General features: G+C 43.4%; 1 protein-coding gene across 8 annotated transcripts in view; it reads right to left on the bottom strand.

The window, feature by feature from the left end:
* The window catches only part of arhgef37 (Rho guanine nucleotide exchange factor (GEF) 37), a 163,991-nt gene that overhangs the window by 50,823 nt on the left and 100,614 nt on the right, over positions 1 to 12,554 (bottom strand). For all 8 annotated transcript variants that reach the window (XM_078231085.1, XM_078231082.1, XM_078231087.1 and 5 more), the window contains one exon: positions 9,899 to 10,046. In XM_078231085.1, coding sequence (XP_078087211.1) covers positions 9,899 to 10,046 — 148 coding nt within the window. The remainder of the gene's footprint in view (positions 1 to 9,898; positions 10,047 to 12,554) is intronic.

Here is a 12,554-nt window from a genome sequence, read left to right as displayed (position 1 = left end):
GTCTTCACTCAAGAGGTTGATGTCTTTGGAATCCTCCTGCCCAAGAGGGTTGGCGATGGTATATTCAAAACGGAGGTTGATAAGATTGTTGGATACCAAAGGAAGGCAGGGAATGGGAATAGTGCCAGAATGTAGAGTTGAGGTAGATCACGCATGATCTTTTTGAATGGCAAAAAGAGGCTCGCAGGGCCGGATGGCCCACTGTGGCTCATAGTTTTTAATGTTCTTAAGCTTTGAAGGGCTGACACCACCGACGCAGCTAGATCTCAGCGTGGGTCAGCACCTTCAAGATAGGAAACAAAAACACAATGAAAGAGTAACTTAAAAAGATATAAAAAAAAGCAGGTTGTGTGATTTATTTTGTGGCTTTTGACAAGCCTTCAGTAAAAACAGCAGCATTGGCTTCACTTCTCCACCACTCAAAGACATGATGCAGTGAAAGCAAAATCAATGACAGCCATGTGAAGAATTGTTTACTGTCTGTAAAATCAGTGATGTGTCTGCAGCATGTTTAAATAAAGCTATCTAAAAGAGAAATGACAGAACAAACTAAAATCATGTTAATCATCCTTCATTGTAACTAATTTTTAATTAGCCCTGCTAATTTTTAAACTATTTATCTTTCTCATCACTATTGAGGGTTTACCTCAATATTTCACACTGGCGTTTTGCAGATCCCATATATAAAAATGCAAACATTCTGTACGTGACTACTTTGTGTCTACTCTTTACTTGCTTCCTGTCTGTCTTTCCACTGGCTTTTTCATTTGCTCCATAAATCATGTTATCACTTGATCAATCTCCCCGTGATTCCTAGCTGTCACTCCTGCTGTTTTCCTACTGCTCTCCATATGTGTAACGTTTCTCCGAGGAAGGTGTGATAATCACCAACTGAGCACCCAATTGATCTTCAATGAACTACAACACTAACGTCATCAATTCTCCAACTGTTTCTCAGCTGCATCACATGCTGAAACCCAAATGAAACAGGACCATGTGGGTGGAGGGCTCATCTATTTAGGGTAGATATTGGTCACAGGCGGGTATACACTGACCTGTCGTCTCCATGCTCCTGAACCAGATGGGCTGAAGTCAGCTCAAGATTAGACCCTGGGTCTCAGTTATTTGACTGGGTGGGTTTAGAATCATAGAATCCCTACAGTGCAGAAGGAAATCATTCGGCCCATTGAGTCTGCATCGACCACACTCCCACCCAGGCCCGATTCCCATAACCCCACATAATATTTACCCTGCTAATCCCTTGGCACTAGAGTCAATTTAGCATGGTCAATCATTCTAATCTGCACATCTGTGGACTGTGGGAGGAAACTGGAGCACCTGTCGCACCTCTGCTGGCAGATCAACCATTTTAAGTAAATTAATTTCCAAGGAGAGTCCTGAGGGGAGGGGGTGGGGCAGCAACAGTTGTTATTCTTTCCATTTGTCTTCCTTTTCTCCTCTCCTTCTGGCTGTCTCTCATTTTTTCCTCCTGTCATCTCCATTCAAATTCAGCTCTTTCGCATTCTCTTCTCTCCCCTTCTTGTCTTTTTGTGTCTTCACCCTATTTGTTACGTGGGTCATCCTTACCAGAAAATTTCAATGTTATTTTACACGGTTTTGTGCATTTTCCAATATTTTGAAACCATAAATAATCTATTCTGCAAGGATTATAAACTCCTTTCCAATAGCTGTCACATTGATTAAGTTACTACTATTTAGCTAGATATTGGACACAAAGGCCACATTTTCCCATCCAAAAAAAAGGGATGGAACAGAGACACGATGACAAAAAACATAGTGTGGCAGCCTACATGCTGATCTGTTGTTTCTGTTCCAACTCTGATTACTTTCTCAAGGATAGGGAGCAGGGTGGCTTGCCTATCCTAGTAATTAGGTAGATTAAGGTCATTAAGGAGCTCTTGAAGCATTTTCCTTCTGACTTCCCAAGCTTTTCAAGAGAGTGGACAGCTGTTGGGAGCTTCCCAAATCTGAGCAGCTGCAACCTGGCGGGAACTGGGGTGGCAGCACTAAATCCATTTATTTATTTTGAGAAGGTGAAAGTTAGGATAAAAAAGTACTGAGCAGTAATAAAGTTTTACAAACCAATCTTTCCCGAGTGCATCCTGAGTCCCAGCTTTCCACCAGCTCTTGTCATTTTGAAGCTGAAGACTCTTCAACAATCTTTGTTTAAAGGCCATGCAGAGATAGCAGCCATGACTGCCAGATTGGGCCAGAACATAGCCAATTTCGCTGGCGTCCCAAGTCCAATTCTGCCCCCATGTCCGCCCCCCCATTCCCAGTCCCTCACCAACCCCACACTCCTGCCAGCTACTAATTGAGTAACAAACCACTTCTAGAGTCATTAAGCTCCCAGTCCCGTGAAAATTGCATCTCACAGCATACTGGAGATGGTGGTGGAGTCTTGACCTGGAATTGAACCCACCTCCTGATTCCCACCTCCAACAGTAAAATACAGGTTAAATTTTAATTGCAAGAATGACAAAGGCAATGAGCCCAAGAAAATATGAATTGTAAAAACCTGAAATAAGGCATAAGATAACAGTTAAATGATAGATGATGAAACATGGCCTGAAAATTCCATGACTGCCTCTCTATTTGCTGACTAATTTATAATTAAGCTTTAAATGCTGCTTCTGAAATACTGTTTTGACTCAAAGACTGCTATTGTTTTTATGTGGTTCCATTCAGCAAACATCTTCCTTCCAAATGACAGTCATAGCCTTTGAAAGCTTCACCTGCACTCCCACCTCTTCCCTTATTTTCACACCTCAAATTAGTGAGGATTTTGCTATGCAGTTGGCATTAGAGCCAAACAGAGAAGCTCTAGAGGTGTCAGCCATGGACAGGAATACAGTCCCAAAGAATAGAAAATTTGCAAAATAATGTAATGACTGTGACCACAACAGTGTGATGATGCTAGTGGAACTCTCTTGTTGGCATCTGACACACCAAAGCTGCATGTGGCCAGACATCATTTCTACCTCATTCAAAAAGGGACAGAATTAATTGAACTAAAACACACACATAGCCAAAAAAGTAAACATCTAAATAAACAAAAACAGAAAACGCTGGAAAGGCTCAGTAAGTCTGGCAGCATCTGTGGAGAGAGAATAGAGGAAACGTTTTGAACTGCGCTGACCAAGGGTCATCTGGACTCGAAACATTGGTTCTATTCTCTCTCCACAGATGCTGTCAGACCTGCTGAGCTTTTCCAGTGTTTTCTGTTTTTGCTTCAGATTCCAACATCTGGAGTATTTTGCCAACATCTAAGTAATGTTGGGCACATTGACAACTACCTTAAAAGTAGCAAAAGATTTGAAAATGTTTATACCACAAGCACCTCAACAAACCTGTCAGTATACAAACCAGTCATCTTACCTTTGTCTTAGAGCCCTCCATAACATGGGATGTAAATGTAACAGGCTTCCAATATTACGTTTTTTTTTACATTTACAACAAAGTGGCATTAGATTTTAGCAAAAATTACTACAAGGTCTAGTTATTATATAAATAGAATGCACACAGATTTCACTGTGGCAATGGCACATTTAAATATTGAACATTTGCTACTTCACCAGTTGTTTAGTTGTTTTTATTTATATTCATGTGGCATGTTGTCCTTAGATTGCTATTTAAATTGGCAGTGTCAGGTTTTAACTTTCTAAATAAAATATTAAAATACTGATCCATTATTTATATTATACCATTCTTTTTTTAGGTCTTAATAGTAAATATTTAAGCTTGTCAATTCATCACTGTTAATTAACATGACAATTTTTGCTAATTATTTTTTTAATGCATGTTCATTAGGAACGTTATGGATAAAGTACTTTTTACTTAAATTAGCTGGAGCACTAAAGCTGTATATCTTTTGCCGGCGTTGGACTGGGATGCGCACAGTAAAAAGTCTCACAACACCAGGTTAAAGTCCAACAGGTTTATTTGGAATCACGAGCTTTCGGAGCGCTGCTCCCTCATCAGGTGAGTGGAGGTTAGTTCACAAAGACGGCATATATAGACAAAGACACAATTGCAAGATAATGGTTAGAATGAGAGTCTTTTCAGGTAATCAAGTCTTTACAGGTACAGACACTGCGAGTGGAGAGAGGGATAATCACAGGTTAAAGAGGTGTGAATTGTCTCAAGCCAGGACAGTTAATAGAATTTTGCAAGTCCAGGCCAAATGGTGTGGGGTTACATATAATGTGACATGAACCCAAGATCCTGGTAGAGACTGTTCTCATCCGTGAGGAACTTGGCTATCAGTTTCTGCTCAACGATTCTGCGTTGTCGTGTGTCTTGAAGGCTGCCTTGGAGAACGCTTACCTGAAGATTTTGGTTGTCTTATTGGGTTGGCCTCTTGGGATTTGTGGAAGAACTCCCGGTGCTTCATTCACCTGATGAATTCCTCTGTGTCTGCCGCAAAACCAATGGGGTCCATTTTGCTGGTGGGGCAGAAATTGAGCCCCCAGCTGAAAACCTCGATTTCGTCTGGCTGAAGGGTGTAATAAGGGTGTCTTTGTTTATATACGCCGTGTTTGTGAAACCTACCTCTCCACATGAAGGAGCAACGCTCTGAAAGCTCGTGATTCCAAATAACCTGTTGGACTTTAACCTGGTGTTGTGAGACGTTTTACTATATCTTTTGAGCAGACTGCAATTAACAATTTTAGCCACAAAGTCCATTTTTTAGGAGGAAATAAATTCTTCTATAAACAGGCTCTACTTAGTCTACAATGACTCAAAATACACTGCAGGTGTTGGGAATCCAGAAAGGAAACAGAAAATTCTGGAACCACTTTGCAGATCAGACAGTATCTACTGAAAGAAAAAAACATAGTTTGCACTTCAGGTCTGTGATCCTTTTCAACACAGCTCACAGTCTGCATCAAAGACTCTTGGAAGTGAAGGTCTCTAATAGAGTTATTTAGTGGTAATCGAGGCAGTCTTTGTGGTCTGGGAACTACTGGATGCCTACAACATGTATAGTTAATGATAATTAAGATGTGAAGTTATTGATAGTAAATGGATAACAAACAATTATAAATAAAAGGAGCAAAAAAAATAAGGAAGCAGCAAAACTTTCACTCTCTGTGCCGGTCTTGGAAGAAGTAATTCCCTGACTTTATTGCAGGGAAAGACAGAAACACGTGTGATTTACAATTCCATTCAAACACATTGGGTGGGTTTTTCCGGCTGTGCTCGCTCCAAAACCGGAAAATACCACTCGAGGTCAATGGACCTTTGCATGGTCCACCCCCCCTCGGCCACTACGATTCCAGTGGCGGGCGGAACAGGAAAATTGCCCCCATTATGTCGCGACTAAAAATACTTTATAAATGATGATTGATAAATGAAAAGTTAATTGATTTGTTTTTTTAAAAAATCATTAAATACATTTATGAGGACAGCACAGTTGATGTGGTGTACATGGACTTCAGTAAGGCCTTTTACAAGTTCCTACATGGAAGGCTGATCCAAAAAGTTCGAGCCCATGGGATCCAAGGCAAGCTGGCAAACTGGTTTCAAAATGGGCTTTTAATAGGAGGCAAAATGTCGAGGGCTGCTTTTGTGATTGGAAGCCTGTGACCAGAGGTGTACCACAGGGATCAGTGCTGGGATCCTTGCTGTTTGTTATATACATTAATGGCTTGGATGCGAATGTTGAATGCATAATTAGTAAGTTTGCAGATGACATAAAAATTGGTGGTGTTGTTGATAGTGAGGAGGATAGTCTTAGGCCACAGGCTGATACTGATCAGCTGATAAAATGGGCAGAGCAATGGGCAGATGGAATTCAATCCTGTGTGAGGTGATGCATTTTGGGAGGTCTAATAAGGGCGGGAAACACAATAAACAGCAGGTCCCTAGGGAGTATTGAGGAACAAAGGGACCTTGGTGCATACATCCATAGATCCCTGAAGGTGGCAGCACAGTTACATGGGGTAATGAACAAGGCATACGGATGCTTGCTTTCATTAGTCAGGGCATAGAATAGGAGCAGGGAGGTCTTGGTAAACTTTAAAAACCATTGGTTAGGCCACAGATGGAATATTGTGTGCATTTCTGGTCACCACACTATCGGAAGGATGTGATTGCACTGGAGAGGGTGCAGAGGAGATTCACTAGGATGCTGCCTGGGATAGAAAGTTTCAGCTATGAGGAGAGATTGGATGGGCTGGGTTTGTTTATTCTAAAGCAGAGGAGGCTGATGGAGGATCTGAGAAATACAAAATTATGGGAGGCACAGATAAGGTAGATTGTAGAAATAATTTCCCCATGGCAGAGGATTCGTATATATTGGTATTTGATGGTCAGCATAGATAGGCTGAGGGGTCTGTTTCTGTGCTGTATGATGTCCATATCCTGTGGAATAATGATTTTCCCTAAATATTCAATTATCCTTAAGGCACAGTATCTGTTATGCTCACCATACAGAAAATAAGTTTAATTAACAGGATAATGTTAAATTTTTTCATCTGCATTAAAGTAACTATAGACAGAAAAGGAAAAGGTGCTCGGAGGCCCAGAAGGCATGAAGAAAATGGCAGTCCGGGAACATCAGCAAAAAACAAAACAATATCGGGAATGAGAAGGGAGTCAGTCAGGTATGGTGAGTATAAACACAAAACGAAGGTGGAAGAGAATGAGCTCAAACATTTGCTCCAAAGCACCACCCAATGGCCACCATGTGCAAATGTACCATATTACACAAAACTAAATCGCATCTGCCGCACAGACAGGTCTTTGAGCCAAGAATGACAACATGCACTGGCCATTTAGCCCCTCCATCCCAATTCACCACTCAAGACCGGGAGAAGTGTACAGCAGGTTGGGATCAAAATGACGCTACCGGGAAGTGTGTGCAGCAGGTTCGAATCACGGTGATGTGACTGGGAGGAATGTGCAGCAGGTCAGAATCACTGTGAAACAGGCCAGAAGCAGTGTGAACCAGGTTAGGATCACCTTGGTGCAGACCAGCAGGGATCTGAAGCAGGCCAGCAGGAGTGTGAAGCAGACAGGGAGGAGTGTGAAGCAGACCGGGAGGAGTGTGCAGCAGACAGGGAGGAGTGTGCAGCAGACAGGGAAGAGTGTGAAGCAGACAGGGAAGAGTGTGAAGCAGACAGGGAGGTTATAATGGGGGATGTTAGCTACCTGAACATAGACTGAGATCATCGTAGTGTAAAGGGCAGAGGAGGGCAAGAGTTCCTAAAATGTGTTCAGGAAAGATTTCTACAGCAATGTGTTTCCAGGCCGATGAGAAACGAGGCATTGCTGGGCCTGGTTCTTGGGAATGAGATGGGCCAGATAGATGAAGTGTCAGCAGGGGGGCATTTAAGGGACAATGATCATTGCATCATAAGGTTTAGGTGGACTATGGAAAAGGTCAAGGAGCAATCAACAATTACCTGGGTGAAAGCCAACTTCACTGGGGTAAGAATGGATCTGGCCCAGATAAATTTGAATCAAAGGTTAGCAGGCTCAACTACAAGTGAACAATGGACCACATTTTAAAAAGAGATAGGTCAAGTACAAAAATGGGTAGGGTAGGCTAGACAAATCCAGAGCTCTAGACTAAGAAGGACAGATGAAGTGAGAAATCTTGATGTACAAGTACACAGGTCCCTAAAGGCAGCAGTTCAAATGGACAAGGTCGTAAAGAAGGCATATGGAATGCTCTCCTTCATTGGCAGAGGTAGAGAATATAAAAATAAGGATATTGGATGAGATTTTCTGTCCCCATTTGCCCCAAAATTGGAAAATCCCGCCCAAGGTCAACGGACCTTTCTATGGTCTGCCCCTCGATTCCAGTAGCGGGCGGAATGGGAAAACTTGTCTCATAATGTTGAATTTGTATAAAACACTGGTGAGGCCACAATTGGAATATGTAGTTCTGGTCACCATATTACAGGAAGGGTGTCATTTTTCTTGAGAGAATGCAGAGGAGGTTTACAAGGATGTTGTGAGGGCGAGAAAGGTGTAGTATGAGGAGAGATTGGATAGGATGGGGTTGTTTTCCTTGGAACAAAGAAACCTGAGGGGTGACTTGATAGACGTGTACAGAATTATGAGGGGAAGAGACAGACAGGATAAAATTGTTTTCTTTGGTGGAGAATTCTAGAACCAGGGGACACAGATTCAAGATAAGTGGCAGTAGGTGTAGAGGGTACATGAGGAAGAACTTTTTTACGCAAAGGGTGGTGGGTATCTGGAATTCGCTGCCTGAGTTGGTGGTGAAGGCAGAGACCCTATACTCTTTTAAAAAATATCTGGAGCTACAGGGCTAAGGGCTGGGTACCAAAGCTCCAGAGATGTTTGGTGGGAAGATGGGATTAGAAAGAGCACCTGGGGGTCCTTGGGCTGGCATGGACAAGATGGACCAAATTGCCTCATTCTGAGCTGTAGCTTTTCTGTAACCATCCATTTAATGGTTCTATGGATGATGAGACTGATAGAAATTCAGATGAAGCAGAAAAGGCGTGCTTATGACAGATGTTAGGTGGATAACACATCTGGGGACCAGGCTGGACATATAAACTTTACAGGGAAGTTGAAAAAGCACAGTAGAGAAGCAAGAGAAGTAAAGAGAGAATATGAGAAGAGACTGGCAGTTGACATAAAAGGAATTCATAAATCTTCAATAGGCATATAGACAATAAAAGGGTGGTAAGAAGAGGAGTGGGGCCATAGGGACCAAAAAGAGGATTTAAGTATAAGGGCAGGGGGCATGGGCTGAGGTGTGAAATTAATGCACTGTATCTGTCTATGTGAAGGATAAAGATGCTGCCCAGGTCATGGTGAAGCAGGAGGTAATGTTTTAACGTTTATTTATTAGTCACAAGTAGGCTTACATTAACACTGCAATGCAGTTACTGTGAAAGTCCCCTAGTCGCTACATTCTGGTGCCTGTTCAGGTCCACTAAGGGAGAAGTTAGCATGGCCAATGCACCTAACCGGTATGTCTTATGGACTCTAGGAGGAAACTGGAGCACCCAGAGGAAACCCACGCAGACACGGGGAGAACATGCAGACTCCATACAGACAGTAACCCAAGCCAGGAATTGAACCCGGGTTCCTGGCACTGCGGGGCAGCAGTGCTAACCACTGTGCCACCATGCCACTGAGGTAATTTAGATAATGCGAAGGGTTTAAAATTGATAAGGAGGATTTATTAGCTTGGCTCTTCTTAAAGTTGATAAGGTAATAGGGCTGGTGTCATGCATCCAAAGATACTAAAGGATGTGAGAGTGGAAGTTGTGGAGGCACTGAACATAATTTTTAAATCTTCCTTAGACTTAGGGGTGGTGACAGAGGACGGGAGAACTGTTCAAAAAAGGTGTAAAGATCAGCCAGCAACTACAGACTGGTCAACTTAATCTAGTTGGTGGGAAAGGTTTTGGAAACAATAATTTGGGACAAAATTAATTGCCCCTTGGGCAAATGCAAGTTAATTAAGAAAAGCCAGCATGGGCTTGTCAAGGGCAAATTCTGTTCAACTAACTTGTTTAAATTTTTATTGCCATAACAGAAAGGGTTGATGCAGTTAATGCTGTTAAAAGGGTTGCACATGGACTTCCAAAGGCATTTGGTAAAATGCCACACAACAGGTTTGTGAGCAAAATGAGAGTTCACAGAATAAAAGTGACAATAGCAACATATGAAATTGGCTGAATAACAGAAGCAAAAGTAATGGTGAACAGTTGCTTTACTCTGGAGGTCATCTCAAGGTTCCAACGCCTCTGAAACGCTTTTGATATTGTTCGAACAGATATAATTTGTTACAACAAAAAAAGACTTGTTTTAATATTTAAAATGTACATTTAACAAATTAGAGCCTCATGAACATGAAATAAATATACTTATGCAAGGTTCCTACCCCACTACTCTTAGAGTTTCCATAACTTCTTTCCAAATGTGTTCATTCTTCTTGTAATTAGTTTCAAGTAGCAGGGTGCTTTCATAGTTGGCACAGTACTCTTTATAAGTATCTTCCAGCACTTGTTTGAAGGCCAGGAACACGTTACCTTTCAGAAGAAAAACATCTATGAATCACCAAAAGAACACTGCATTATGTAAGAGCAAGTGTAGATGAAGGTTTGAAGTGTAGAAAGTCCAGGGATTGGGAGAAGAATGGTTGGTGGGATTGACGAGATGACACAAATACAATGGGTCTAATGACCTTTTCATTTCCTGGAAGATAGTTTTACTTTGAAGAATTATGCATTGTGAGGTTACGATGTCTTTAAGAAATATATTGATACCAAGTTTCTTGGAAGGAGTATGTTTAAAATTCAGCTCTGGTTTGTAGGGTGATGGTTTGTCTCGGAAAACACTTAAATTAATAACTGGGAGAACAAGATAAAGAGCTATTTTGGACATGGAGGACCCTATTTTATCATTTTGATTCTAAGTGCTGGGCGGACTTGAAACTGGGAGTGTTCCAGATCCGACTTTTAGACCTGTTCTCAGGCGCCCCCATACGCACACTGCCTGAAAAAATAGCAGTGAGTCTGAATCGTGCTGCACAAGCCTGTGGACGGGGCTTAATGTACCCAAAATCCTGCAGCTCCGATCGGTGTCCCCAACTGCGCATGTGCAGAAAAAAATGATAGAATGCTGCTCCCCTGCCACATCCCTCTCGGTCGGATAATGCCTCCCCCTAGCCCCACAGACATTGCCCCACCCCCTCAAGATTACTGATCCCCTTATCCCCCCACCCCCCACCTCCCAGACTGATCGCAGGCCCCTCATTCCTGACCCCCTTCCCTCCCACCAATCTCAGGCCGAGTGGCAGTGGACCCCCCTTCCCCCCACCAATCTCAGGCAGAGCGGCAGCGGACCCCCCCTTCCCCCTCCACCACTCTCAGGCAGAGTGGCCACGGACCCCCCTTTCCCCTCACTGATCACAGGCAGAGTGGCAGTGGAATCCCCTTCCCCTCCACTGATCTCCGGCAGAGTGACAGCAGACCCCACCTTCCTCCTCCCCAATGATCTCAGGCAGAGTGGCAGCAGATCCCCCCTTCCTCCTCCCAATGATCTCAGGCAGAGTGGCAGCAGTCCCCTCTTTCCCTCCACTGATCTCAGGCAAAGTGGCAGCGGACCCCCCCTCCCCTCCACTGATCTCAGGCAAAGTGGCAGCGGACCTCCCCTTCCCCTCACTGATCTCCAGCAGAGTGGCAGCAAACCCCCTCTTCCCCTCCACTGATCTCAGGCAATGTGGCAGTAGATTCCCCTTTCCCCCCCAGTGATCTCAGGCAGAGTGGCAGCAGACCCCCCTTCCCCTCCACTGATCTCAGGCAGAGTGGCAGCGGACCCCTTACACCCCATTGATCTCAGGTAGAGCGGCAGCAGACCCCCCTTCCCCTCCACTGATCTCAGGCAGAGTGGCAGCAGATCCCCCTTAACCCCCCTTAACCCCCATTGATCTCAGGCAGAGTGGCAGTGGACCCCCCTTCCCCCCCCACCCCACCAATCTCAGGCAGAGTGGTAGTGGATCCCCTTTACCCCCCCCCCCCCCCCACCCCCCACCGATCTCAAGCAGAGAGTCGTCGGACGCTAGGCACTTACTGCCTCACTAACTGGAGTGCCTGGATTGGTCTTCTATGGAGCATGTCTGTTTCATGCCGATTCTGGATGGGTGAACGTGGTGGTAAAGGGAGAAATGCCAGTAAAGTTGGGCATGCAGTCCATTAAGTCAATTTAAATACATGCAAATACATTTAAATGGCCGTTGCGCCCATTTCGGGCGCAGTTCCGATCACGGCCATTTTGGGGTCTTGGTGAAGGGAGAACCAGCACGGAGATGGGCGTGGATCGCGCTACTCGCCTCACACCCGACTTTACCAGGTTTTTGTGCCCGAAAACGGGTGCAATGTGATGGTAAAATCGGGCCCTGTTTAAACAGGGCTAACACATTTATGTTTCGGTTCCCCTGGGATTTGGGAGTAGTGTTTTGATTAGGTTGATTGACAGAGTCAGAGTCACGTGGTAATGGGAGGAGCTAACCTTGCAGAAAATAAAGAGTTTCAGTTACATTTTAAAATACAAGCAGTTGCTGCATGGACTGCCAGAAGAAATAAGAGTCTCTCTCTCTCTCTCTCCTGAGGTGCTCTGAAAGCTCCAGGACTGTTAACCTAAGGCAAGAGGAAGTATACCTATATTTTGCTAACTAATTATAAAGAGGGGTTGAAATCTACAAGGGAAATTTTGCTTGATTGGAACTCATAGTGATAGGTTAGCAGTTAAAACTTGTATCTTGTCATGTTTAAGTATTGTTCAATTGTTAAAGGTTAAGCTGATTCATTCATTATAATTAAACTGTTATTAAATGAAGTTTGTTTTGATAAAAGCTTCCAAGTGTATCAGCGGAATCGTGCCTGGAATGAATCATCTTATCCTCACACAAATGCCAAAATAGAAAATTGTTGGGGTCTGGTCTGACTTCATAAAATATCTTGAGGTTTCTGATCTGATACCCTAATAATATACATAGTATATTTTTTACAGAGTCAAAGTTATATGCTTATCTTCCC

Source organism: Mustelus asterias, chromosome 16 (genome assembly GCF_964213995.1).
Source record: "Mustelus asterias chromosome 16, sMusAst1.hap1.1, whole genome shotgun sequence".
Lineage (NCBI taxonomy): Eukaryota > Metazoa > Chordata > Chondrichthyes > Carcharhiniformes > Triakidae > Mustelus > Mustelus asterias.
The sequence above is the reverse complement of the archived record's forward strand: the minus strand, read 5'-3'. Positions and strand labels throughout refer to the sequence as shown.